The 26,943-nt window shown below is 35.0% G+C and overlaps 2 protein-coding genes across 3 annotated transcripts in view; both read right to left on the reverse strand.

Moving 5' to 3' along the window:
- Nucleotides 1-9,853, reverse strand: part of LOC134533364 (sialin-like) — a 29,970-nt gene extending 20,117 nt beyond the window's left edge. The window contains exons 1-2 of one of the 2 annotated variants that reach the window (XM_063370887.1): nucleotides 9,751-9,853; nucleotides 1,201-1,376 (exon numbers count right to left, since the gene is read on the reverse strand). In XM_063370887.1, the coding sequence (XP_063226957.1) occupies nucleotides 1,201-1,376; nucleotides 9,751-9,760 (186 nt within the window). In that variant the 5' untranslated portion in view covers nucleotides 9,761-9,853. Of the gene's footprint in view, nucleotides 1-1,200; nucleotides 1,377-8,768; nucleotides 8,857-9,750 lie in introns of those variants that run through there. The other variant, XM_063370894.1, reaches the window with a different exon arrangement.
- Nucleotides 9,854-17,881: 8,028 nt separating this feature from the next.
- Nucleotides 17,882-26,943, reverse strand: part of LOC134533381 (sialin-like) — a 32,292-nt gene continuing 23,230 nt past the window's right edge. Inside the window, exons 7-9 of the mRNA XM_063370905.1 lie at nucleotides 26,005-26,137; nucleotides 24,464-24,702; nucleotides 17,882-20,492 (exon numbers count right to left, since the gene is read on the reverse strand). Coding sequence (XP_063226975.1) covers nucleotides 20,274-20,492; nucleotides 24,464-24,702; nucleotides 26,005-26,137 — 591 coding nt within the window. The 3' untranslated portion in view covers nucleotides 17,882-20,273. The remainder of the gene's footprint in view (nucleotides 20,493-24,463; nucleotides 24,703-26,004; nucleotides 26,138-26,943) is intronic.

A 26,943-nucleotide genomic window follows, 5' to 3' on the forward strand; every position in this document is an offset into this window, starting at 1 on the left:
GGTTATTATTTATAACTTTTAAAAATTGTTTTAAATTTTTTTTCGAACTTCACTTAATAAGCAGTGAGCCTGACTTGTAGCAGCTCTAGCATACTAAGTGTTGAGCATGTTGCACATCTGCCAGGCGTTCCAGATTTTTAGCACCAACATTTGCTACTAGCATTTCTAGACAACGGTCTTTAAAAACCACATTAATCTACCGAGCCCCAAACGTTTATGGAAAGAAAGAGCGTTGCCCCCATGAATCTCAAGGAGATAATTTTTCGTTCATTGTAGAACCTTTTTCCAAGACGTTTATTTTTCATATTGAATACATTCTCTATTATTTACGACAAACAATTTTTTTAGCTCCAACCAGTTTTGGAATCACTTGAAATCATGTCTTATAAATTTTCAATTAATCTTTTTGTGATGAACCAGCAGGCAAAGTTTGTGGACTGAATTCATAATCATTCTGTAGTCTGTTGTTCGGCAGTTCAAGTTTTTAATCTCTTTTAAAGTATTATCTTTTCACGGGGGGGGGGGGGGGGGGGGGGGAGAGCAAATTGAAAAAAATAGTATTAATATTTAAACAAATATCAGTGACATATTAAAAAAAAATGAACATGTATATATTATCTTAAATTGATTGATATATAAGTAATTTACCACCATCAAATATAATTTAAAACACAAATGAGAATTTATTTTCAATGAAAACTACATTACGTACAAAGGCAGCAGGAAGAACCTTACTTGGCAGAAATATAAAGCAAAGAACTGCACGCTCTTAAAATGTAATCGAAAACAAAATTATATTGTATATATATATATATATGTATATATATACATTTATTATACCAAAGGCTATATTTTGGGAAACGTTGAGTTTGATTGAATTATGAGCAGTGTTTAATTGTCTTAAATTCGTTGTAAGAAGTTCAGAAATTTACCATTATAATGTATGATTTTTTTTAAAATTACTTTGAAACATTACGTACAAATAATTCCATTAAATTAAGAAAGAACTAGTTTAGCTGACCATTCACCCAATATTTTTCTCAGAAATGATGGAATAATATTAGGCTGCCAATCTAAAAAAAAAAAAAAAATGGTTGATAGACACCCTGTTTAAATCCAAACTCGTTTCGAGGGATACAGTATAGCAACTTCCTCTACAATGTCTAGGAACATCAACGCACAATCAAGGCGCTAACTCACACACGACGAGCTGCTGGAAGCATTTCCCTCGCGGCTCTCCTCGGCACAGGAGGCGTTGCTCTTGACCATGGCCACTATGGTGACCGACATGGCCACCTTCAGGAAGTACTGCACCATCAGTCCCAGCGACACCATGACCCCGATCACGGCTCGCTTCGGCAAGCAGCTGCTCCGGCCTGAGGACGGAAATCATCCTATCAAGAGCACCAGGAGCGGATCCAATCGGGACGGGGCCATCGCGCAGAGAAAAGTTGCAGTTGCAGATCACGACATTAAACAAGTCAGACACTGGCATTAGAATATGTACAAATTCATGGTCTCAAATACTGTGCTCTAAAAAATTCATACAACTTTAGATGAGATAAAAGTTCGACGGATGAATTTTAAGTATTTTAAGTGAACATAAATAAAATAAATTTGAGAGTCTTTCAGTACTCTCCAGAGATGTGTTACACCTTGCCTCAGTAACGAGCAAATTCACGTGTTCTCTCGTTAGAAATACACTTTTAATACGAAACTCGGACAATATTTTGAAGTAGAATTCTATATGGCGATTCCGAGCGTGATAACAGGACGTACGTTGTGTTTTAAACTAAATTTCTGGACGTGAATTACACGTAGTCGCTGGATTTCGTTGCCGGAGCAGCTTCTTAGACTATCGAGTATTTCTATTTCCAGAGCGAAAGGTTAAACTATAAAATGGAACGGCTCCGATAAAGTCGGAAAAGACTTGAAAAATTACTAAGCCCCGGGTTTTGGACCTAATTTTTAACAATGAATCTTATCAGAATACTGCTAATCTAATTAAAATTCTTTAAAGATTTAATACTCTAAAGTTTCCCTTTGTGTTTTGTGAACTGAGGTATGTGCATCCGCCACAGATAGCAGCACCGTGTTTTAAACATTTCCGTTACATGCGAGTTCCGCTGCATTCACGAAATTACTCTTGCCAAATGCCGCATATCGAGTGCTACGATGGTATACATATATATCCTGCTCTGGGGAGTGGTTGGGGGAGTGGCTGTTGCTCCCACAGCCTCTCCTCTGGAGTCGAGCTAGCTGAGAATTGCTTTTTCACTATAGCTTGGTACATTCCTTATGTTATGTCTAATGCTTGCGGGTGGGAATCGTACTGTTGACGTAAACCACACGAGACAAAAATGCAAATATGAAGTGACCATGTCGAACATATCTGCTAGGTTTCTCGTCATTTTATTCAATAAATACAATTGGGTAAAATTAGGCTAGAAGTGGTATTAAAACCTAAAACTGGAATTAAGTTGGGCGAGTAAAACCTGGAAACTCGCTCAGTGGAATCGGAAGGGTCCAGTAACATATTTCACTCGCTGGACGAGTAAGTGACGAGCGAGTAGAAGGCGAGCGAGTTCACCGTGCGGCGAGCAACAGTGACCCAAGTACCCCGTGGGGTCAGGAATGAATGTACTCGGACCGCCACCGAGACAAGCATGGTCCTAGCCAAGTTTAAAACAAGGAACTGGACTTTTGCGACACGACAGGCTGTGTCGAAGTCATCACCAGGTCGCTGGAGGGCGAAGGAGGCGAATCCGGAAATTAAGGTCTGTGACTGACATAAACTTTGGCGGTGTTCGAAGGAAAACTATTGTTTGTTTCGTCTTTTCGTTTTGTCGTGTTTTTGTCTCGTTTCAACTGTTGTGCTGAATTTTTTTTGGGACAATATTTTTTGCTGTCATCATTTGTGGTTTTTTTTTCGTTCTATTAGTCCATTTTCTTTGTTATTATTTGTTAGTTGACCATATTCCTGTTATGGAATGTTATGTGGGGTTTATATCCTGTTGACAACATCAATTTTTTGCTTAATTTGTGTTTTTGTCTTTTGGGTTTTTTGTAGTTTTCTTCTACAGACATACATGTGCTTAGCAATGGCAAAAGCTTACACCAAGTCATGCACTCACATTGCACAAACCTTTCAAAGATAATATCGAAGGAAAGTGTTGGATCAACTGAACGCCATTCTCGAGTGGAGGTGGGCTTCGAGGCATGTCCCGAGTCATATCGTCCGGAGATCTCGTCATCTAAGTTCAAACATCCGTCGAGAAGGGAAAGAGGATGGAAGCTGGCCGCCGAGTTCTTCAGTTACGACGTCTTGGAGCGCTTCACCGTGGGAGAAGTGGCTGCTTGTTCACAGGCGAGTGTGGCAACAGTAAACACCCAAGTACAGCAGGGGTTGTCGTCATTAATTCTTTTCGGTCGTCACTCTAAAGACATACTGTGCAAAATACCTTAGTTTTCCAAGTTGAAAATATCAAACAGTAATCAAGTTGCTTAAGTGTGAGTTGCTGAGAGATTAAAATATTTTTTAAACTACTGGTTTGAATAGCTGTAATAATTTTGTGTGAACTGAATTTTTTTTTTATATTTTATTGAAACAATTTACTACTTGACTATTTCTTGTGATTTTAATTGGCACGTTGAAACTGCCGGTAGCAGAAAAATATAAATTATATCGTGTAATAATTTTGTGAAAAAGCAATACAATTTGTGATATCTTAACAGGCAACGATTATTTTTGTTTAGCTAATGAAATTGTATTCAAGTCAGGGCTAATAAATATGAATATTAATTTTATGCTTTCCATATGTCTACGCGAGCGAGCTACTCGCCAGTCATGAAGGAACGCGAGTAACAAGAGAGACTGTGCAATATCCGGGTTACATTTAGGGTTTGATTTGTCTGACTTGGAAATAAAACATAAAATACATGAGAGCTATCATGATACATTTACAGAAGCAGCCCTTAAATTATAAAAAAAAATGTAATGAAAATAATGTTACAGGTGGTTTTTGTAGCCTGTAACAATCTTCCTTGCCTCCCGAAAAATACAATTATTTCTGCTTTGACGAATTCGTACGATAATAAAAATATCCTTTTAGTTCTTTTCTAGGTGCAACAAGTTATAATTAATAAACAAACGAAAATTTCCTTATTTAGATAAGATGATTTTGACTTTTCTATGGGAAAAATCGTAAGCCGACGTTAGCTTGATGCTCAAACGTCCGGAACCTGTTTGCATTTTGTCCTCAGTCCACGGCATATGCTTTCCTGCACAGCGCGGAGTTTCCACGGCTAAGTGAGAGCCATTTTCGAGCGTAACAAGAGAACCAACCCGGGCGCTCAGAGCTCAGGCGCTTGTGTCCCAGCGCTGATGAGGTGATGAGGTGATGAGGTGATGAGGTGTCCTGTTTATCAAGCCACCCGCTCGTTAGTCAGGCTCGTGCACCCTGACTTCCGGGAAACGCGAGCGATAAGGACGCAGCGTCTTCGTCGATAAGGCAGAGTTTGAAACGAAAGTGGCGCGAACGCCATTACAGCAATCCACACACACACACACACACACACACACACACACACCTACACACACAACTGCTGATAATGATGAAGTAGCTTGGCTTCTGGGTTGTAGCCGCGTCCTTGGCGAATAATTCACCAACTTTTCGGTCAACATTGCAGTCGCCATCATCAGGGAGCAGTTACCTACTGATAATGGTGTTCGTAAAACACAAAAAAGATACGAGGAGAAAAACTAAGATGAAATACAAAAATTCAACGAGAATGTGGTTTTTGACAACCATAATTAAGGATAATAATTTGAAAATAAAAAAAATTAAAAAAATATATTGAAATATTATTTACTTCTAAAATTAATTTAGTAATTTGGGAACAATAATTTTCATCATTCTTCAAAACACACCTGTACGATATCGCAAAACGTTTTCGTGCCAAGCTTATTTAGGTACAGTGTGACTCATAAGTAATTACCGCCATTCACTGGGCTCCTTCCTTACATCATTTGAAAAACAAAGTTCGCAAGAACGTGGATTATATTCCCAATTTTGACGGAGTATTTTGAATAATTGTAAATGCCTTTCAATGAACAGCTTATTGAATATGAGGATGGATGAATGACATTAATTATCACAGTACTGCACAAACACTTGAGCAGAGTATCATGCATGCCGCTACAGTAATAAAATCATGGTTCGTACCCTCTTATGTGCAATAAAAAAATCAAGGAGTTTTTTAAGGCCCATTTACTTCATTGCCTTCGCCACTATCAAAGGGTGAAAAAACTATTTGTAATATCACAAAACATCTCAAGAAAATAACAATGTTAAATACTTAGTTAATGTACAAAAAATATTTCTTCGGTTAGTCAAATCTTACAAATAAGCCCCTATTGTCCAGAATTATCTTTGGAACACGTATCTGACACAAGCATAGTGTATATCTGAAATTATAAGGCCTAAAGTTTAATTTGATCACTTATTACATTTACGGTTATGATTTAAAATTAAGACCGCAAAACACACCTTTTAGTTTAAAGGTAAGATACAAAATAAGAATTAAAGGTGTTTTTTATACATACAATCTATTCACGTGGCCCGAAATTCGCCAATGAAGCGTTGATAGCTGCCAAGTACGAAAAAAAAAAACTTTTAAAATATCCTCATTTATCCAATACTTACACGCGATAAGTTATTATTAAAATAGTTTTTTTAAGGCTTCTTAGTGAAATTTAAGGACTTTAAAGGGCTATTTTTTTAATAACAGTCAAATGAGGGATTTTATGAGGCGTACGAACCTCAAAAATACAGCCATGTGCATCCACATAGAGCAACGAGTGGAGTTCATGAGCGTGACCAAGTCCGAGGAAGAAGACGGAAATCTTTCAGAAGTATTTTTTTAAGCTTGTCACACGCAGCTGTGATGTTAAACTGTGAACAATAAGGTCTAAAAAACACATCACGTTATTTAAAACTGAATGGGTTATTATTGTACTCGTTTTCATGTTTCGAATTACTACATAAATATGAAGAATATAACCTACATTAATATTACACAGTTTGTTACAAATAATATCCGGAACAATCGCCGTGAGAAGCGGCTGCTATTAGCGAACTAACCTGCGTACAAATTGTATTTTATTCTGTTGTGGTTGGTAAATTTATGTTTAACATGAGGTGGTTATATTTTAGACGTATCATGGACGTTGGATAGTACAGTTACAAATTTTCATTGTCAGAGTCGAGTGCGGAGATTAAACTTATACCGAACGTAGTCCGTGATAAAATAGTGGTTTAAAAAAAAACATTAATACAGTTGGTTCAGTTAAATCACCCTGAAAAATACAAAAGTCTCTACTCATTAAAATTGCACTATTATTGATTTTATCACTGAAGGATAATGTTACAAATCTTTCTCAATTAAATAATAAATACGGCGAAAAAGTGAAAAATTAATATATTATGAATCTGTTTTCGATGGTAAATTATTTTGTGCGAACAAAATGTAGGCCAATTAAAAACCCAGAAAAAAAGAGAATTTTTTTGCTCATATTGTTTGTAATACCTACTAAAAGTTACTATCGAACATTACACATATAGAAAAGATGACATTACCAACTCTACAAGCTGTTAAATTTATAACACTTTTTTTGTGCTGTTCTTCCGTAACTGATACTACGCGTATGTTTTCCTAATAGAGTGTACACTGCAGTGTAATGGAAAATGATTCCCCAGTGTCTGAAAAAGTATTTTTAAATGATAATGTAATTTATAGAGTTTTTATGTTACCACAATAATGAGTCATTTTTCGTGTTTTGGAGGTTTTTGCGCAGATGTTTTATTTCTGCTACACCTCGTTCAACTGACCGTATTCGATATACAACTCGTGAATGCGGTAAGGGAATTTCTTATTGCGTACGTTGGTGATACTGGATTTGACTAGATCATTTATCTATTTCTTCGTGGTATTAAAAAAAAAATCATTTCTGAGCTGGGAGTTGTTTGTATAGCACGTGCTCCGTGTCTAAGCCAACGCGGTGTTTATTCTGTCACAAGATTTTTAGTTAAAAAAAGGGCTCGGGTTCGTGAAATATCTGCTAATTGCAAGAAAACGCTTCAAAAATAAGGTTCGGATGTGGTTGCGACAGCAACTAGTAGAATTGTAAGGACAATAGTCAGACATAACAACAGTTTAAAAAATGACGGCTATAGTTTAGAAAAAGTATTTCAAGAATCAGTAAATAATTTGTAGTGAAAGTTTTTCCAAATTATTTTTAGCACGAATTATAGCCTTTTTACTTTACTTTGCGGACTTACCTCGTATTAAAGTATGTCTAATGAATAATTTATCAGGTTTAATGTACGCATTAGCATTAATATCATTTCCCCGTGAATTATATGTAAACTCCATCTCTGATGTACCAAGCCTCGATGGTAAATAATTCAACGTGTACAAAATATAGGTATAGTATTAGCCAGCTGTCAAAAAGGGTAAAAAACCGACAACACAAAAAAAAAACACACTACTTCAACGATTGACATGTCACGTAAAATTTGAGAAAACACACGCAGAGTTTCCAAATAAAGGTTATCGTCTCATGAGAAATAATAGTTTTTGTATCTCTTGTTGATATTTGGGATGAATAATCTCACAAACACAACTCAAAAATAATAATCAGTATAAAAAAATAGTTACTGTATTCATACAGAATATCTGAGAGTATGTTAAAAGCAAAGTACAAATTTATTTTACAAATTTTTCCATCACTTTTAATTTTTCTTTAAATGTTGAAAAAATGACATAAATGAGGGTGCATAATATATATAATATATATACTACATCTAAACATTCGCAAGATAAACCGAATACACATGTACCGTAGATAAAAATACTTATATAGGCCTAACAAAATAGTACACATAATTTAACTCATATCTGCTTATAAACATATTTTTACATTTAAAATCCGGGCGTCTAAATGAATTTCTTAAACTTTAATGAAATAATTAAATCAAAGCCAGTCGTATTACACGATCACATAATTTTAAACTATTTTCTGTTTCCGTAAAAATATAAACGCGAGGTTAGCATTATAATATACTGATCACGTACATTTAGATTTGATTTTGTAATCAAAAAATAAAATTAATGTGAGCCACTGAAAACCCCAAGCGTTCATCTCCCTCCAAATATTTCTTGACTGGTTCCTTTAGTGTGTGGAGCTATATCAGGGCTTCAAATATTATTTTTGAGCAACTATATCTACAGCTTGAGTAATATATTAAAAAAATATATTTATTCGCTTTCAAGTTTTAAAATGAATGGTTAAATAATAATACTATTTATGGGTGATTAGCGTCAACAGTTTTGATTCAGTAACGGGTTTCTATGGCAATCCAGTTAATTTAGATAAAAAGTTGGAAAAACATTATTTATTCTGGGCCCTGCCTAACCAGACACACACACGGTGTGCAGAGCTTTAGAAGAAACAACTCGATTAGAAAACTGCTCAAGGTATCCCATTGGTGTCTGCTTACGAAATGCATTTAAGAATACTCTGAGGCGTAAGAGTAGATCTGTTTGCGTTATTTGTTTTCAAACTATTTTTTATGACAGTGAAAATGGACTAAAATCACTTGTTTTAAGAGTAATTTTTAGACATTTGGTACAGATTCTTGAAATCACTCAAGCGCCTTGCATCACAACTTTATCTTCATTTATTCGCTACATAACGATATGGTTACCGCTCTAATCTCATAGTCGTCCTGTACGAGACGAGAAGACTGCGCGCCAGTTCAGAAACTTGCACTTAGAGGTGATACCGCGCTGGAAGTAGCTTATGATCCCGCCTCACTAAAACAAATACACCCATGACTTGGCGGTCCCCTTGATATAAACATTAAATTCAAGTTATATTAAAGCTTCCCTGTCAACTAAATACATTCTGGGGTCTTTCGTTTAGGAACAATCACAAAACAATTTAGTGGAGTTACTAACTCGAAAACATGCTACGTGTGCCTGATGATATACCTACTTACTTCCAAGTTAACAAAAACAAAGAACTTAAAAATAATCTTAAAAACAACTAAGAAAACCACAGTGACCCAAGTTATTGCTTGGAATTTATTTATCAAACTTTCAAGTCTAGTTTTTTTAATGTTACAATCTAAATTCAAGCTATTAGATACCTGCTATTAGATTTTGGTAAATAAATATCGTATCTTTGGATACATTTCAGATATCCCAATACAATGAAAAATAAATAAATTCTAAAGTAACTATTAAAAAAATTGTTTGAATTTGAAAGCAGTAACATTAGCAGTTCTTGAGTTTAATATTTTTTTAGGTTTATTATTTTAAACAGGGAAAAAGTTATATGCAACCATTAAAAAATTTATGAGTTTAGTCTATTCTAACGCAGTGATTAGTAAACGCATTAACATACAATAGATTATAAATATACTATTTTTACTTCTCAAGGTTTAAATAGTTTAATTACACGTAAATTATTTAAGTATAAATTTTAAATAAACAACACGTTCTTGAATCAAGAAATTAAACAAGGTATTTTTATAACAAAATAGTGATTGGTTAACACTAATCCAAACACATACTCAGAACCAATGAAATATAATTTGTTTCGACCTTCAGCAAACAATAAATATATTGCTATAATACTAAAATAAGTTATAAAATAAAAAAATTAGAGAAACAAAAATACATTACCGTTATTCATTTTAAGATCTTAATTTTTTCTCGTCTTCCTTGAAATAGCACTTACACTCACAGGGCATGACAGCCAATTTGTTCTTAGTTACTAAAGACTTCTGTTAGAAAATATATTTGATATCTGTGTTAATGTTAAGTTGTATAGATTGTTACACAAAACCACGACTATCAATAAAGAAATTTAGTTATCAGTGATTTTGAAGTGACTCTAAGTGATAGTAATTTTTTTAAATTTTTTGAATGCAATTATCTTAGCTTTTAAAATAATTATTAAAAATAAGATAGCTACTACGTGTGATTTATTTAAGTGCTATCCATCATTTACATTTTTAGTCACTTTAGTTACTAACATCACATATTCACAATGTATAAGCATTATATTATTATATTATTATATTTTGTGTGAATTAATTATTTAATTCAAATATAAGTTACAAAAATATTTTAATGAATATCGTATGATTGCACTTTTAATGAAATGACAGACGTATGTAAACATCTGCTCAAGAGTAACGAAGTCGTTAATTAAAAATTATATAAAATATTAAGTTCCATAAACTACGGAATACACTTAATGCAATACATAACCAAATTTTTGTTTAAATGACGAAGATCAAATATAAAAAATTAACTTTTAAATGAGTCATGGTATGTAAAATAAGGCATAGCTCGTACAGTATGTACTAAAATAAGAAAGTTTAAATGAATTTGTTTTTAGTACTTTACATTATACAATTTGATGCAAAAATTTAAAAATTCTATACTCTAGGTGTTAGTTTACAAGACTTATTTTGGAAAATAAACACTACCTAAAAACATTGGTTATAAATATATAAATGCAAGTTTGCATCTACAAAATAAAAAAAAAACTTTTTAGAATTATTTCAAATTTCGTATGAAAAATAATACAAACACAAACTCTGAGATATGCTACTCCTCATAGCTCATAATATATATAAAAGTATTAATTTTTTTTATTTTTTTAAAATTATGTATTTGGCGTTTTGATGTGCCGTGTCATTTTATAATAAAGAGAATTTTTCAGTGTTCATCAGTGAAAATCTACAGACATTACAGACATTAGAAAAAAATTCTTTGAAACTATTTAGTACTAAATGTCGACTAGAATTAACTAAGGAAAACTCATTATTTATAAATATATAACGTTTTATATTGCAGAGGAAAGAAAACAAAACCCTTGAAGCCATGCACCTATTTTTTAAGTGGTAATTTTTTCTAACAAATTTGGAATAAATTAAGAACAGTAGTAGGAACCACAGGTTCTAGCAAACACTGATGCGGCAACATGCATGATCTGTCCTGAAAACATCGTCACCTGGAAGCATTTTGAGATGCTTAAGGGGCACGAGTCGATTTTTAGGAAATTCAGCGTAAACTTAACTTTCTTTTTTCTGAACCTACTCAGGCTGTGCCAGCTACCAAGCTATGAGAAAGTGTTCAGGTATTTTTTAAAAATAATTTAAGTCTTCTGTTAATTTTATTACCATAAACTTCCTGAAGAGGGTGGTAACTTACCGGCCCCAGGGACACCGTGACACATGTGTTTGAGTTTTATGTTGGAATTACCTCTCAAAAGGGCTCTACGTTCGCAAATATGATTTAAGTATTTTTATATATGTGGTTGTCCCATTAAGTAATTAAGTTTTTGATGGTTAACATGACCAAGGAAGTGTCAAGACGTTCTAACCCACCTTTATTTTATTCACGTTTACACGTGAAAAACACAAAAAAAAAGCGCTAACCTTCCGCATTGGGTGGAACTAAGTTTGAGTTCACGTCCCGCCAAAAAAATATAGATTTTTCTGCGTCCCACAAAATATTCACAACCAAATTCTAGAGTAACTTATCCTAGCAAAGAAAATAACCCAATTATGTTGTCCCCCCCCACCACAAAGAGAGGAAACAAGGTATTGAGTTAGAGAGAACACAAAAAAAACTGTGTTGTAAAAGTCGCACATTTTATTAACAACGAATAAATACTGAACAATTGCAAACATGTAAAACTCGAGCACTCAAATAGTCTTGTACACATGGCCATTCTTACTACAACCTGGAGCTGTCAAAAAACGAATTTCAAATATTAACAAGTCGTAAACTAACCGTAACAAAACACAAGTAAGGGGATTGAAAAAAACATTATTTTCTAGTGGGAATAACAAAGGAATTTCATTGTTAAAAAAAATAGAATGTCTCTTAAATTCACATTCTATGAGTTTCAATAAATAATCAACTCACTTGAAAATTAAGAAGAGCTATGGCAAGCGAGTAATACTAATACTAAAACTAATATTAACATAACTTGCTTGTAAACAAAATATTTAAACCAAAAAATTATTTACAATATTAAAATTGACTAAAATATTTTTAATGCGTATAATACGCATCAAGGGTGAACGTGGATTCACGGGCCAACATCATCAACGCCCAACCAATCTAAATTAAATCCCTCGTGTGTGCGGATCAATGCCAGCAGATCACTCGCCTTGCAGTGTCTGCAGGCCGTCCTGTCCCGGGCTCGCCCCGCGAGTCGTATCTGCGTAGCAGCTCGCCCGCCGAGTAGCGCTCTCCTGCCCCAACAGCGCTTCGGCCGGACTTCCTTGGCGCGCTCCGAGACGGGAACACCAAGTCTGCCCGGCGACTGCGACTCCGCGATTCCAGATTCCCCTCCCCTGGCGCACTCAATCCAGTTGGTGCGAACAAGTGTTCCGCAGTGTTCGCACCCAACTACCAGCGAAACTCAACAGCTGCTCGAAGATCTGAAGTCAATTGCAGGGGGAAAAAAAAATGCACATATTCACTGCCGTATCAAGCCCTGCCTCAAATCAACCACCACCGATTGTTTCTCGTCAAGCACTCACGCTCATGCTCACGCTCATATGCCATCCCCTTCATACTTTCCACTCGCTACTTTCTACTCGCCCAGCGAGTAGAATTTGACACATTGACGACGACAATTTTACAACTTCTGTTGCTACTAGCCACCTCCCTCTGGGCTCAAAACTTCAGAGCGACTTTTCACAAAAAAAAAAAAAAAAAAAAAAAAAAACACCTGGCCCAACGAGTTCCCAGCTCGCAACACGAGTTGAAACTTCAGGTCGCTGACGATTACCTTCTTCACTCTGCCACTCTTCCATAATACACTCCAGGATTCCTCGTCGACGACTGGGCCAAGTCCGATTCCAGAGTAATCGGAATTCTTCTTACCAGTCACAGAGACTAAGTCCAACTCCGGCGATCGGTGCGCAGTCGGACATAGTGACGTTCTTCAGGCAGTCTGGCAGTCTGGCAGTCTGGCATACGTTCTTGAAGACGTGGTAGGTACTCCCACCCCTTCACTGTGGCTCCTGCTTGCTCTGCCCAGGTCGGCGGTACGTGCACCCCTCTGGTTCCCGAACGAACCAGAATGATCGAGTTACTCCTACTTACTCGGCGACGAAATGAGGGGTGGTAATCACATGACCAGTCACGTGGCCACTCCCACCGCTCCCTTGTCACAGCCGAGGCGCGCGAAACTCGTTGAGAAGCCTTGACGGGAAGACAAGTCACCCGCAACGCGCAGATGTTCGACGGAAGTAATACCACCCAGGGGCAAAACAAAGTCCAGTCCAGGGAAAAAAATAATCTTTCGTTGTGGGCTGTGAATAGCAACCACAACACTGTTCCTAATTTCATTGAAGTATCTTTAATAACTTTTTTAATGAAGTTAAGTAAAATTATATACAATTTTGTTTAAGAGTGGGAAAAAATAACTCGAATACGGAGTTTAATAAATGCAAAACTATACTTTTAAACCTTCCCAGTAATATTGATATGTCTTTAAGGTCTTTAAAACGTTTGATGATTAATGAAAAAAATCATCTAAACCTTTATTTTCACGAAAATAATATTAAAAATCATCTAAATAATGTCTTGTAAATGGTTAAAAATTTTGGTTAAGCGATATTTAATTTAAAAGATAGAATGTTTTGTTCAAATAGTTAAAGATAGTTATGTGTCTTAATGCTCTCTTAAACAACTTTATGGCTAGGTATAAAATGACACAGTGTGTTAGCCACGATTTATTATTGCATTATTTTATCTTTTACCATTACTAAATTTTTGTTTTGAAATTTTACGTAGTTATTTAAAACATTTATTTTAGTACCTATACATATTTATAAAGCTATAGAAGCTTCCGTATAGCTAAAATTCATTTAAAATAAACTTCATTTAGGAGAAAATAAATAAAATACTTCGGTTTTCTTATGTATACTCAACAAAATATATAGCTTACTGATTTCATTAAGTGATACGGAAGTTAAGAACGTTTATTTAATTTTGAAGAGTTCTTATTGCTTGTATACACAGGAGAAATGATAAATAAAAAATATAATCATGAAATTCATCTTCTAGATAACAAAATATTTCAGATATGTGTAAAATAGATAAACTAATTTAAATGCACAAGCGTAGAAATAAATTGTTTTTGGGTTAGGTATGTGTTTGTATATAGAAAAACCTATACCTCCCGTAAATGTTGTAGTGTATATTTTTTCCCGTACATTTTCTTTTTCGTTCGGCAACTCTCATTGTGATAGCAGGAAATTGAATTCTTTCAGAGAGCTGAAACATTTCCCCTTAAATAACTTCCTCCTTTTCTTTACGCCTTGAGATGCGTTCTTTTCTCAAATTTTGGCGTCGGAACCACTGTATTTCTTACCCCCTTGTCAACACCCCGTGACTTATGTTCGTGTGGGGAAACAACGAAAAAGAAATAAATTCAAAGTTGGTATCTGTATATCTACGCCACTTGTACTTTTTCCATTTTCCCACAAAATATTTGAATAGGATATACGTTAAACGTGCGAATACAATGTTAATCATGCCTTAAAGAGTTAAATGTTTTTTGAATGTCAGATAGGATGTTTACCTTAATAAAACATCCACTATTTAGATCCAGAGATAAATCTAGGCCATTACATATTAGTAATTTACAAAGTTATAGAAGTGAATCCACGTAGTTAACAATTATTTATTTGATAAAATTCCCAAAACGTATTTGCTTATCAATTATAAACGTTGAACTGGTGGACGTAACTTGAATTTATTTAATCACTATCTTCATAACAATGTTTCTTTTTTTTTTCGGAAATTTTTCATTTAAGAAGTGCATGATAGTTATTTCTCTTTTGTATGAAGTATAATGAGAATATGGTTAGGCTAATGACTACTTTTGCCCATCCAATAAAAGTTTTTTCAAAAAACGTTTTTTTTTGCGATAATAACGTTTGACGTTATAAATAATCACGTACATCGTTATAGCTATATTTTGACAGTTAACTGAATAAAAATTAATAAATATTTTTCTGTAATTAATTTTGTATGTTTTTCCATCTATTTGCATTTTGATAACCAGATTTTCAAAAGTAGGTAATCAATTTAAACAACATTTATCATTTTATTAAAAATTATAACGAAATTAAAAATGAAGATGAATCAAATTATATTAAACAAATAAGTAAAAAATAATTTTTAGTTGAAGTAAAATTTTCAAAGGCTAAATAATAAACTACAACTCTGTATAACGTAATTTTTTAATAAGCTTAAATAAGAATCCAGTAAGAAAATAAATATTTAATTTTAATGAAAAAAGGCGCGGGGTGCTTTATATCAGTTGTCTTGAATTTTCTATCACAAATGGCTATTCTTTAGGACAGTCAATATGAACATGAACATACTTTTTAATTTAAATTAATTGTTTTGTTTATTAATTCATTTTTATTTTAAGCTTATTAAAATTACATTATAGAGAGTTGTAGTTCATTCTTATGTTTTGAACAATTTATTTAAATTTTAAAATTATTTACTTTTTATTTTTATCATTCTTCTATAGAAAACAATATTACTCTATGATTATACTGAAAGTCAATATTATGTAAATTTTTTGATATGTTTCTCCAAAAGAGTTATCCAGTTAACAATATTTATTGAGAAAAAGAACATTTAATTGAAAAGGGCCAGGAGGGGGTTGGGGTGGTGGTTTTGACTCACTGATGTTCCACTAAGGAATACTCCTCAAAACGCACCAGAAAATCAATTTTCAGAGTCCCAAAAATTTTGGAGGAAATTGATTTATACCCCCTCCCCCCAACCAAGAAGGCTCATCCTACGGGGTACGATGGTGCCTGAAGACCTCGGGAGCACTTCAGAATCAACGGACTTTAATTTTTTCCTGAATTTCGAAAAATTGGGGGCAATAGACCACCCTTGCGGGTGGAGGGGGTCAGTCGAACCCTCGGGCACATTTTACACTATGCTCCGGCCTCTTGGATCTGAAACAATCTGAATCTAAAAAAAGAAATAAGTTTTTGAAATTATCGAAATTTTGAGGGTTGACATCGTGAGAAGGGGAGGGGGAATCGGGGCAGCCTAGCCCCGGGAAAAGTTGCCACCATGGCCCGGCCTTATGGATACACAAAACGCGAGGTTATTGCCCACAGTTCAAAAGTAGTTTTTTTTTTGTTCCTATGACCCTCCCCCTTAACTCTTCATGTTAAAGTCATGAAATTATTGTGTTTTCATCCGGATTACAATAACTTGCAAATTTTAAAATTGATACAATTATAAGTAGTTTAAAATCAAACTTTAAGATTTGATTACATAATTAGTTAAAAGTTGATTATAGTTTGTTTTTTTTAATTCCTTGAAATGCACTACAAAATCAATTTTCCAAGACCCGACAATTTTGGGGGCAATTTACTCCCCCCCCCCCCTTTTCCCAAGGAGGTCCGATGGTGCCCGAAGGAACCGAAAGCACGTCAAAATTAAAGTTAGGACACCTAAACTAACGGCTTGAAGTTCATGAGATAATTTGAATTGCATTAACGAATTATTCGCTACAGAACAACTATTTTGTCTCTGCGTCACTTCTTAACAGAACTGCAATTTCTTGAAAAAAATTCAAATACACAGACAGTACTTCATTCAAAACATATTAGAATTAAAAACGTATAGATTTATCTGAACTGACACAACTGTTTATAGAAATCTAAGATACTTGTCTCGATCATTAACTAAAAACGGTAAAATTTCAAAATCCTGTTTGTCTGAAGTCTGTCTAAAACGTCATTTAATTGTTTATCTGATAGTAATAAACTGGATGTGGCTGGTGATAAGAAATGGTTTACAATTAAATACTGAATGACATGATTTATATATTTAGCAATGCATGTGCATCGGTAACGGCAAATATCAAAGGAAAAAAAAAACACTAGAAACCAAGAATAAATTGATATTTCATACAATTATAACACAACCTAGGAAAACTAAATTTTAAGGTTAAGAATAGTAAAAAAAACCACCTCTTAAGTAGTAGGTTAATCATACTGTTTTTAAAATGTGAAAATTGTTATCTAATTTTCAAGTATTTTGTTTAACTTTTCAGTATTATCAAATATTTTGGTCCATCACTATCGTATGATGACATTCGAGCAAAGAAGAGTACATAGGACCATTTTACTGGAGTACCAATACCAGTAACAAGTTATGATTAAAGAAAATATACATTTTAAAAATTTACCCACTATAAAATTTCAACGTGATAAAATTTTCTGACACTTCTCTTCCTTTTTATGATCTGAATTAAGTTCAATTCCGATGTTTATGCACCTGGCATTGGATCTTTCACATTGGCTAAAGATGCCTCGTTATGTCTTAACCTTATTTGAAGGTGACCTGGTTTGGGCAAACCCGGCTATTTTGTATGAAGTGACCATCAGCAATTTACTTCATTATGCATAGCCAAGATTGCACTGGAATATTCTAAATATAATAAATCTTGTGTTGTTCTAAATCTTAACTAGAGTTTGGATACAGTCCTTTCACAACCATTCGACAAATGTTTCCAATTTATGTATTTGTTTTTTAAATCTGCAGCAAAGTAGCATTGCTGTATAAAAACCTTAGTAATGATGAAATGAGTACTTAACACTACAAAATAATCTTTATTTAATTACAAATTAAATCAAATGTTAAGAAATTTTATGTCAAATTTTATGCTCAACTTCGAACCAAGTATATCATTAAAAAAATGTAGGAACAGGGTAAGGTATTTTTTAAATAAATAAAATTCTACTACATATAAATTTATTATCAGTGACGACTCATCAAAAACAATCATTCGCAAAAAGCGACCAGGCTCAGATCTACAGAATATATGTAATGTTTTCCGTTTGTTGCGTCGATGCCACTATTCTGAATGCTTGCCGCTCACTTCACATGCTTAAAAAAAGGAACATAGTTTAAAGTTCAATGTCACGTGGAAGCAAAACTTTTGTCATATGGAATGAGAATTTAAGGTTAACTGAATGACTTGTCAAATGAGAGTGCTAGAGTGGGTTCTGCAGTGGACGTCCGTTTATCATCATCATTTAATACGATAAGTGATACATTTTTCCCCTGGAAATGATATAATAATATACTTCCTAATAGAAATTCATGTTTGAGACTGTGCTTGAACTGATCGTTTTGCAGATTTTTAATTTTTATTGTGTTACAGGTTTCAACTTGGATTCATTAGGCCTATCATCATTTCTCCGATAGATTAATTCTTTACTATTTACATAATGATTTAAAGCTAATAAAACTTAAAAGTCTTCTCTTATTTTCACGACATACATATCTAAATTCTTTAAGCTTTACGATACCAAAAAAATTATTCCTCAACAAAAAAGTTGTGTATTTTTATTGAAAAACTTACAATTAATTAAAACTATACTATAACTCTATTCCCCATATTAATTTTAATAATAGTTTCCTATTTATAACCGGGTGGTAGGTATTTTGGTGCATGAAGTGTTTTTTTTTTTGGGTTGGGTGGGAGGGATTTGGGGATTTAACAATGACGAAAGTTTCAGAGAAGCTGAAATTTTCCTTTATGTTTTTATGGCAATAATTTGTAAGGATACTCCAAGAAGCTGCTGGAACACTTTTGCAACTAATGCTCGGACTCAGTGTCCATGGTGAGAAATACGTACTTAGTCCCAGGACATTCGCCCTTGTTGCACATCTACGTGACGAACGACAAGTAAACATTTAGCTCTCAAGACGGGACTGTTACATTAATACGGGAAGGGAGCATGCAGCTTTTACAAATCCTGCAGAAACAGCTACCTGCAGACAACAGGTTTTGACCGTAGAGGGAACACAAAGGAACAGTGAATTTAGGCTACGGCGAATTGTGTATTTGTAATAATAAAATCCGACCCGTGCTATGAGAAATCACAATAGTTGAAAAAAAAGTTTTGTTTTTATTTGCAATGATAAAATCCAAAACTTAGAATGAGAAATCATGATATTTGATAGGTTTGTGACCCTTGTTCTCCTAATGATCAGTGTCTGTTAACATTTGTTTAGGGAATAAAACGTGAAAATAATAAAATTTTTAAATAATCAATTTTATAGTAGTTTTAGTCTATAAGATGAGTTTAGCCGATAAGCAAATTAATTTCAGAATATTACTTTCTTAAGATTTCAAGGTAAATTTTCCCGAAGTTATACAAACGCTATTCAATTTATTAAGGCACACTTACACTTAAAATGTTTATTTTTTATTTTACACGAAGAAAGGAAATATCCGTTCAAACGTTTATAATGTATCCTTGATGATGATAGGTGAAGCGAATGTTGGTGTGGCGAACGTTTTACATAATTGTAGGCGCCAAAAATGCTTGCCAAAAATGTCAACTGCGAAGCCCAGAAGGCGCTCAACTTTCACGAGGGCATATCAATGAGAAACGCGCATGTCCATTTTGAAGTAGGAAAATAATGAGTAAAAATGAAATTATTGACTTAAAAAAGGGACCCCCAGAGGGCGCTACAGAATGGCCGCAATGCAAGGTCTCGTGATTCCACATACGGATAGCATTCGGTAAAATGCCGTCAGCGATTACATCGTCAACTGTGAAGGAGCAACGGGCTTTGATAAGATTTATTTATTGCATGAAAGGAAAGAAAGCGGGAGAGATCCATTCGGAAAGGCGGAAAAGACAGTATTGACAGTACAAATTCGTAAAAAAAAAAAAAAAAAAAAAAAAAAAAACCAGAGATAAGTTGGGGAGTTTTGATGGGCACCTACCCTACAGCCCTGACCTGGCGTTTTCCGATTTCCATCTGTTTCGACCCACGAAGAAGTTCCTTGCCGGTAAGAAATTTGATTCAAACGGGCCGTGCGAACTCGCAGGACTGGGTGCTATGAGACCAGGATTCTCAAACTGATCTATCGTTGGGACAAATGTCTTAGCATGAATAGGAGTAATGTGGAAAAGTAATAAATGGGCTATTATTTAATTTATTTTTCATATTGTCATTCATTACTTTTTTCTTTCACATTATGAGCATTACTTATTGATACGCCCTCGTATCTTTGCTCTACGGTTTTGACGCACGCTATCCGTATAATTGTTCCCGTACACGTGGCCCGTGCCGTTATACGCGCGTGACTTTGGCCTGGGCCACAGCAGTCACACGTTCGGGAATTGGTCAATGCTGATCCTCTGTTTTTTGATGGACATCTTGATTTGCAGTATCTCTGGGTCTGGCGGTGTTTCGTCGTCGTCGTCATCCCCTTGCTTGTTCCACGGCTGTTCTTCTACCGATCCGAAAAACAGGAAGAAAACGTACGGAGGCGCTATTATCCCGGCGGCGATGTAGAATACTTTGGCCCACTGCTCATGCGTTTGCTGAAACAGAAGAAGTTGAGTTTCATATATTTGCAATTATCTTATGATGTCGAAAATAACTTATAAAGGGAAGTATGCAAGAGAAATGTAATGTTAACAAAGCTGACTAAACAAACTAAAATGAAAATAGTTTATTTATTTTTATGAGGATTTTGTTTTCGCTTTTAAGCTTGTGAGTTAATCAATGATAGTCTCACCACATATATTTATTATAATTGGACAGTTTTAAACCCCACGAACATCCACGTAATATTATTATAAACAAAATGAAGCTACTTAAATATCTTTTTGGTTAGTTCTGGCCTAGTCTTTACCATAATAAATTAACTTGCAGTATTGTTTCAAACAAAAGCCTAAAAGCCATGCTTATATTACAGTATATATCTATATATATACATACAACTATTAAATTTGAATAAAAACCAAAGCTGACCAAATTCACGAAAAAATTGTAACCTTCTGTAACTTCATTGCAAAGTCATACTACAAAGAAAAATGTAGGGCTGTGATATTATTATTAAATATTACTTGTGTTTGAATTTTAACCATATACATAACTGTAAATGATATTGATTGGAAGATATAATTGAAACCAATACAGCCATAATCAACCACGAGTAGGAGAGAGGTGGCTAAAACGGGAAGTCATGTTAAAACAGGATAGGTACCGCCCTTCCAGATGTATCTGTTGTGAAAATGCAGAGAATGTTCAGATAGTGAAGAAATTATTTTTGTATTTGTTATGAATCGAAAATTTTAAACATATAACTTATAGTGATATCTATATTATTTTTAACGGTTTTACATGTTCTGAACATATTTAATGTTTTGAAGTAGTGTAAAGGCAAGTTTATTATTCAAATAAACCATTGCCTGTCTTAAAATAAATAATTATAAATTAAGAACTTTAATTTGAATAAAACTAAATATTTCCTAGTATCTGGTTTTAGCAGTTTATTTTTTGCTAGGTATTCTGTTTAACGCCGCTTGAGCTCTTCTTATTCTAAAGGTTTTAAATGTTGTAATGATAATGTGTTTGTTCTACTGTTGCTATTCAGATTAGTTTATAAACACGGAGAAGTTCAAAAGAACACCTGAGTGCCAGTCTTAAATTGAGGAGAATGCGTGAAACCATTAATTTTCTACCTGAAGGTATGAAAATGCACTTTAAAGCATATCAATAATACGGCGTTTCACGCAATACTTTATAAGTTAGTGTCTCAACTGAAAGTCAGCTAATGAAGGCAGAACGTAAATTGGCCTTTAACTTTATATTATTTCAGTTCCTAACATTTTGGTCTTAATGTTAGGCTTAGGTCACTAAAACCAATGTTCACACATGCCCAAGAGGTAGAATTGGTGGATCTAAGGGGCAAATCTGTAGGATTTTCATGAGGGGCCCGCAATTTTGATACAAGCCAAAATGTAAAATGTGTATTGGAGATGAAACCGGCATTATGCCTATAAGGAAGTGTTTTGGCTTACTAGGAAAAACACAAGTAGGAGGTCTCTCTATTGAGGAACGAGGTACTCTTGAAAGAGCAGAAGCTTGTAAGTGCTGGTGGAAATTACATGATGACAATGTTTTTATTCCCAAGACAAAGAGGGAAGACTGAACTTTCGTATGATGTCCACCATATAAGTACTGCTGTCTTTGGATGGATGTGTAAATATATATTAATGATGTGGGTTAAGCATAAAGCCTTATCTTCTCAGCCTAAAAAAACAGTGATTGTTTGTTATACAGACAAGATACACAACATGGAGTTGATTGATATTTATAGCACGAATAAGTAATGCGATTTTGCTGAGATTTCCATTCTAACACACAAGACATCGCCTGCAGCCTATTGATGTTCGACTTACAGCTCCTTTGATAACATGTTATCCCACTGAGAGTCTAAAGTGGTTGCAGATGCACCAAGGAATAGCAGTATATATTAACCAACTAGGTAAATTATGTGGTACAGCATTCATGAAAGCAGCTAGTGTCTGGAATGAACTTGGGAAAACTGCGATGTATCAATACAACCTGGATGTTTGCACTTGCGGAAACAACCAAAAGGCCTGTAAAGTAAGAAACAACCGCTGAACCTACACTTGTAGCAGTGCCTCGAGCCACTGAAGTGTCTACAGTATAACAAACTAGTGCGCTATTTAATTAGCCATTTCTGTCTAACTCAGCTCAGTTGGCTGTCAACTGCCAGATTAGTTGGTTTTATGTCAACTGCAAACCACTTTCAAAGAATCCCCGAGGAATTTTCTCAAAATCTCTCAAGGGCAACGGAGATTAAATGTCAATGATAGAAGACGTGGAAAAACAGCCGTACTAAGTTCGTCACCATACAAGAATGAACCAGAAGAAGCTTTTTCTGCTAAGGTTAAAACCGCTCGAAGCATGAATAAAAGAAAAAAAAAGGCATATTGAGGGGAGCTACAAGCAAGGCGTCAAAAGAAAGCTCGTATAGCAGCCAAAAACGACCCAAATACACTGCGAAGAAATTAAAAGAGCTACCTTAGGTTACCAATATTTCAGAAGACCAGAGTGAAGTTCATGGCGAGCAATCTATTTAAACGATTAGTTCACTAATTCAAATGCTGAAGAAGTTTGGATACTGTGCGCCCAGTGTCGGTGGGGTTATTAAGCATTTACCTAGGTATGTTTGCATTTATGTGATTTATAAAATTTACTCATCAAGTCTTATGTTCCAATTTTTAACTCAGCATTATAAAACAGTAAACATTATTCAGGAATTGCTTTCTATTAATTTAAAACTAAACAAAAAGTTGCAATGTTCATAAAGGTTATTAATGAAAGAATCCAGAAACCCTGTGTAATTTAATAACACAAAGCTCTAATATCTAATAGTCGCATGAAAATAACCCCACTAGCTTACTTGTAACTGAAAAAAAACTAGACCTACGCTTGTTTATACTGCGTTATTTAATAATACGTAAATATGGGATTAATTCTATCGCGAATAGAACCCGTATTACCAAGCTAGGACTTCGATATACTTAGTGAAAGTCCAGCGAGGTCAGAACCAAAAAGAAGGATGATAGAGTTGAATTACACAGGAAAAAGCCCCCAAGAAAAACTAAAGAGGAAGGGGAAAAAAACGGGGGAGCTGAATTGTTGCCCCTTGGAAGGGCAGCCCATCAGGATTTTCCTGACAGTGGTGTTTTTGAAAGGTTGTCTGAATTGTTGCCGCTTGGAAGGGCAGCACTTCAGGATTTTTCTGACAGTAGTGTTTTTGAAAGGTTGTCTGAATTGTTGCTAATGGCTGTTGTTAGTTTAGGTTAGGTTAGGTTAGGTTAGGTCACTTTAAAAACTAACCACTGTCAGAAAAATCCTGAAGAGCTGCCCATCCAAGGGGCAACAATTCAGACAACCTATCAAAAACACCGCTGTCAGAAAAATCCTTATGGGCTGCCCTTCCAAGGGGCAACAATTCAGGATTATTAAATTACGAAAATAGACACATTTTAAGATACTGGAAGGGTTGCCATTCCAGTCGCTTTACAAACTAACCACTGTCAGAAATATCCTGAAGGGCTGCCCATCCAAGGGGCAACAATTCAGACAACCTTTCAAAAACACTACTGTCAGAAAAATCCTGATGGGCTGCCCTTCCAAGGGGCAAGTTTTCAGGATTATTTAAACACTTCAAGAAACACGCTTTCAGAAATTGGATGGGCTGCCCTTCCAGTCGCTGTACAAAAAACCATTGCCAGAAAAATCATAAGAGGCTGCCCTTCCAAGGGGCAGCATTTCAGTCACCCCAAAAAAACATATAGTTAAAGGAGTAGATGGGATAAAAAGGGAACAGAGTGATGGAGGAGGAACGGTGGAGGGACAGAAGAAGATACAGGCATTTGACTGTGCAGACCCAGTCGCAGGCTGGCAGCAGTTAGCGACAATGACGGCGTTAGTAAAAACCTGCACACCCATCATGTGGATTTCAGCGCACCTGTCCGTCGGTGAGCAGTCCGGCCACCTGGGCGGACAAGATGCCGGTGGTGTTGGAGAAGGTGAGCTGGATACCCGTGATGATGCCCACGTAGTTGATGGCCAGGTCCAGCAGGTTGGTGAAGCTGCCGCCGTAGTAGGCGTTGAACAGCACCAGGATGCACACCATCAGCGCGATCGTCGACGTGGTGCCTTCCACGAACGTGAGGGCCACCAGGCACGCGGCAGGACCGAAGCAAGCTACGACACAGTAGGGAAAAAACAAAAGATACAGGTCGTGAACAGACCACCTATACAAGGGTGCCTTTTTGACGTGGCAACGTCTAATAAATCGATGAACGCCGGCTGCACGCACGAAAAAAGTGTCCCGTTACGCATCTATCTCTCTTACACTCGATTGGAACAACCATCGATTTGACTTCTTCGAGGCACATTAAACTTGAAACACTCCAATTCGTTTCCTACTTTTCCTATCATCGTCCCATCCTTAACAGAATAACACAGTTTGGAAGAAGTTAAATAGCAAACATGTAAAAAAGTTATAGTTGAAATAATCTATTCGTTAAAGTAATAAACATATTTGAATTAATAAGTGCAAATAAAAGTAAATTTATCAATTAAATTGTATATTTCATTTCATTCCTTCTTTGTATCAATATAAAATAGTGATAATTCAATAAAAATGATTCAATTTTATTCATAAAAGTATGCAATCATTTCATCAATGTTTTGTTTTGACGTCACGTCAAACTATCTTCCGCAAACCGACTTTACAGACAACCAATTTTTAGAAACAAAATTAAATGAATTTCATAAGTCCGTTTGTGCCTGATGACTGGAATTGAACTCAGTTCCCGAAAAGTCTAAGGAAGTCTACTGTGTTTTTTCTGTGCTGTGGTCATGTTGCCAGAACATTTTTTAAATTTCATCTGTGTATTCACCTGCGCATCGTTATATCATAAATTTGGTATCTTCGTTGGGTTTGTGTTGTGTTGTCTAAGGTCTTTGTTTTTTTTTATTTTTACCGGAATTGAGACTTTTGTCATGCCGTGGTACCAAATTTTGTACATCTCTGTCGTAGAAGTCTGTTGCCTTGGGGGTTGGAACCACTGTGTGACAAAAATTTCCGCTTGTCATTATCAGAACGCTGATGCTAACCGGACATGAATTACTTGCGGTAAGGAAGGATGGAACTCACTGGGATCAAGGTCCGGATGGTTTTTGTTGCAACTGTTTCATTATATTTTTCTGAATAGTTCCTTTCACGGAATTCTCTGTTTTTTCTATACATTTAACATTTGACATCTGCTGATTTTTGCTTGTTTTCTGTTTGTGTATTTTTTCCAATATTCAGGTTTTCTCTATTGACATACAGTGTAATGCAGCAATTACGTATGTCCAATAGATTTTTTTTAAAATCAAGCTTCCCCATTACAAGAATAATCGAAATAACGCATTAAAATAAAACACTCGCACGGTTTATATTGACATCACATCACATGATTTGAGAGCATGCTACCAGTAAATATTTGTTTTACTTACATATGCCATTGAAAATGTAGTACGCAGTCTTCCTGCTTGTGTATTCATTTTTTTGTAGCCACTGCGAGATGGCCCCAAACATCATGCAGGCTATACCTCCAAAAAGGTAAGGGAGAGCTGATAACATACCACTCTGCAAAATTCAGGCAAAGTAAAAATAAATTCGGAAAAACACATCGTACGACTAACACAAAAAAATAATAGCATGTGCTAGGTCAAAATTAAATTTTTCTTAACTAAAAATAATATAAATTGTGTCTCTTATGGAGAAAGTGAGTGAGTTTATTTGTTAGTTTGTAAGAAGTAAATTGAAACTACTTGGCAGGTTTCAAAACTGCTTTCCCTGCTATACAAGTACTGCCGCCTGAACTGCCACGTGGTGCAAACGTACGTTCGAAATATGCCTTTTTATATGTCTTTATACATATTATATATTGAAGTATGTCTCGGAAATAAAAAAAGTTAGGATCTAAATTAAGTCATCCTATAATCATCCATGCTATCATATTGATACAGTTTTTTACAATTTAATTTGAATGCCAAATAAGAAAGAAACTATTTTTAACTTGAAATTAATTTATATATAAGTTTTATAGTGATTATAATAACAACTTGCACTCTAAAAAATTTTATCTTCCCCAGCAAAATTAAGTACCACAGTGAGTTCTAAATAAAGCTGTTCCAATCTTACATACAACAGCTAACGAGATTTTTAGAAGTTTACGTAACATCATTAAATCCGAGAAATTGATACCACCTGCCCCCTTCATGATATGATCAGTGCAGCATCCCGGATATAAATTTTTACCTTCATTGTTATAATGTCTCGTTCTGGGGAAATGACGACTAGCCGGGTTAGAGAACTTAACCACCTGTGTTCAAAAGAGGGAAATAAATGTATCTGATAAAAAACGGAATAACTATATAGGGCTTCTTTAT

This window comes from Bacillus rossius, chromosome 1, assembly GCF_032445375.1.
Source record: "Bacillus rossius redtenbacheri isolate Brsri chromosome 1, Brsri_v3, whole genome shotgun sequence".
Lineage (NCBI taxonomy): Eukaryota > Metazoa > Arthropoda > Insecta > Phasmatodea > Bacillidae > Bacillus > Bacillus rossius.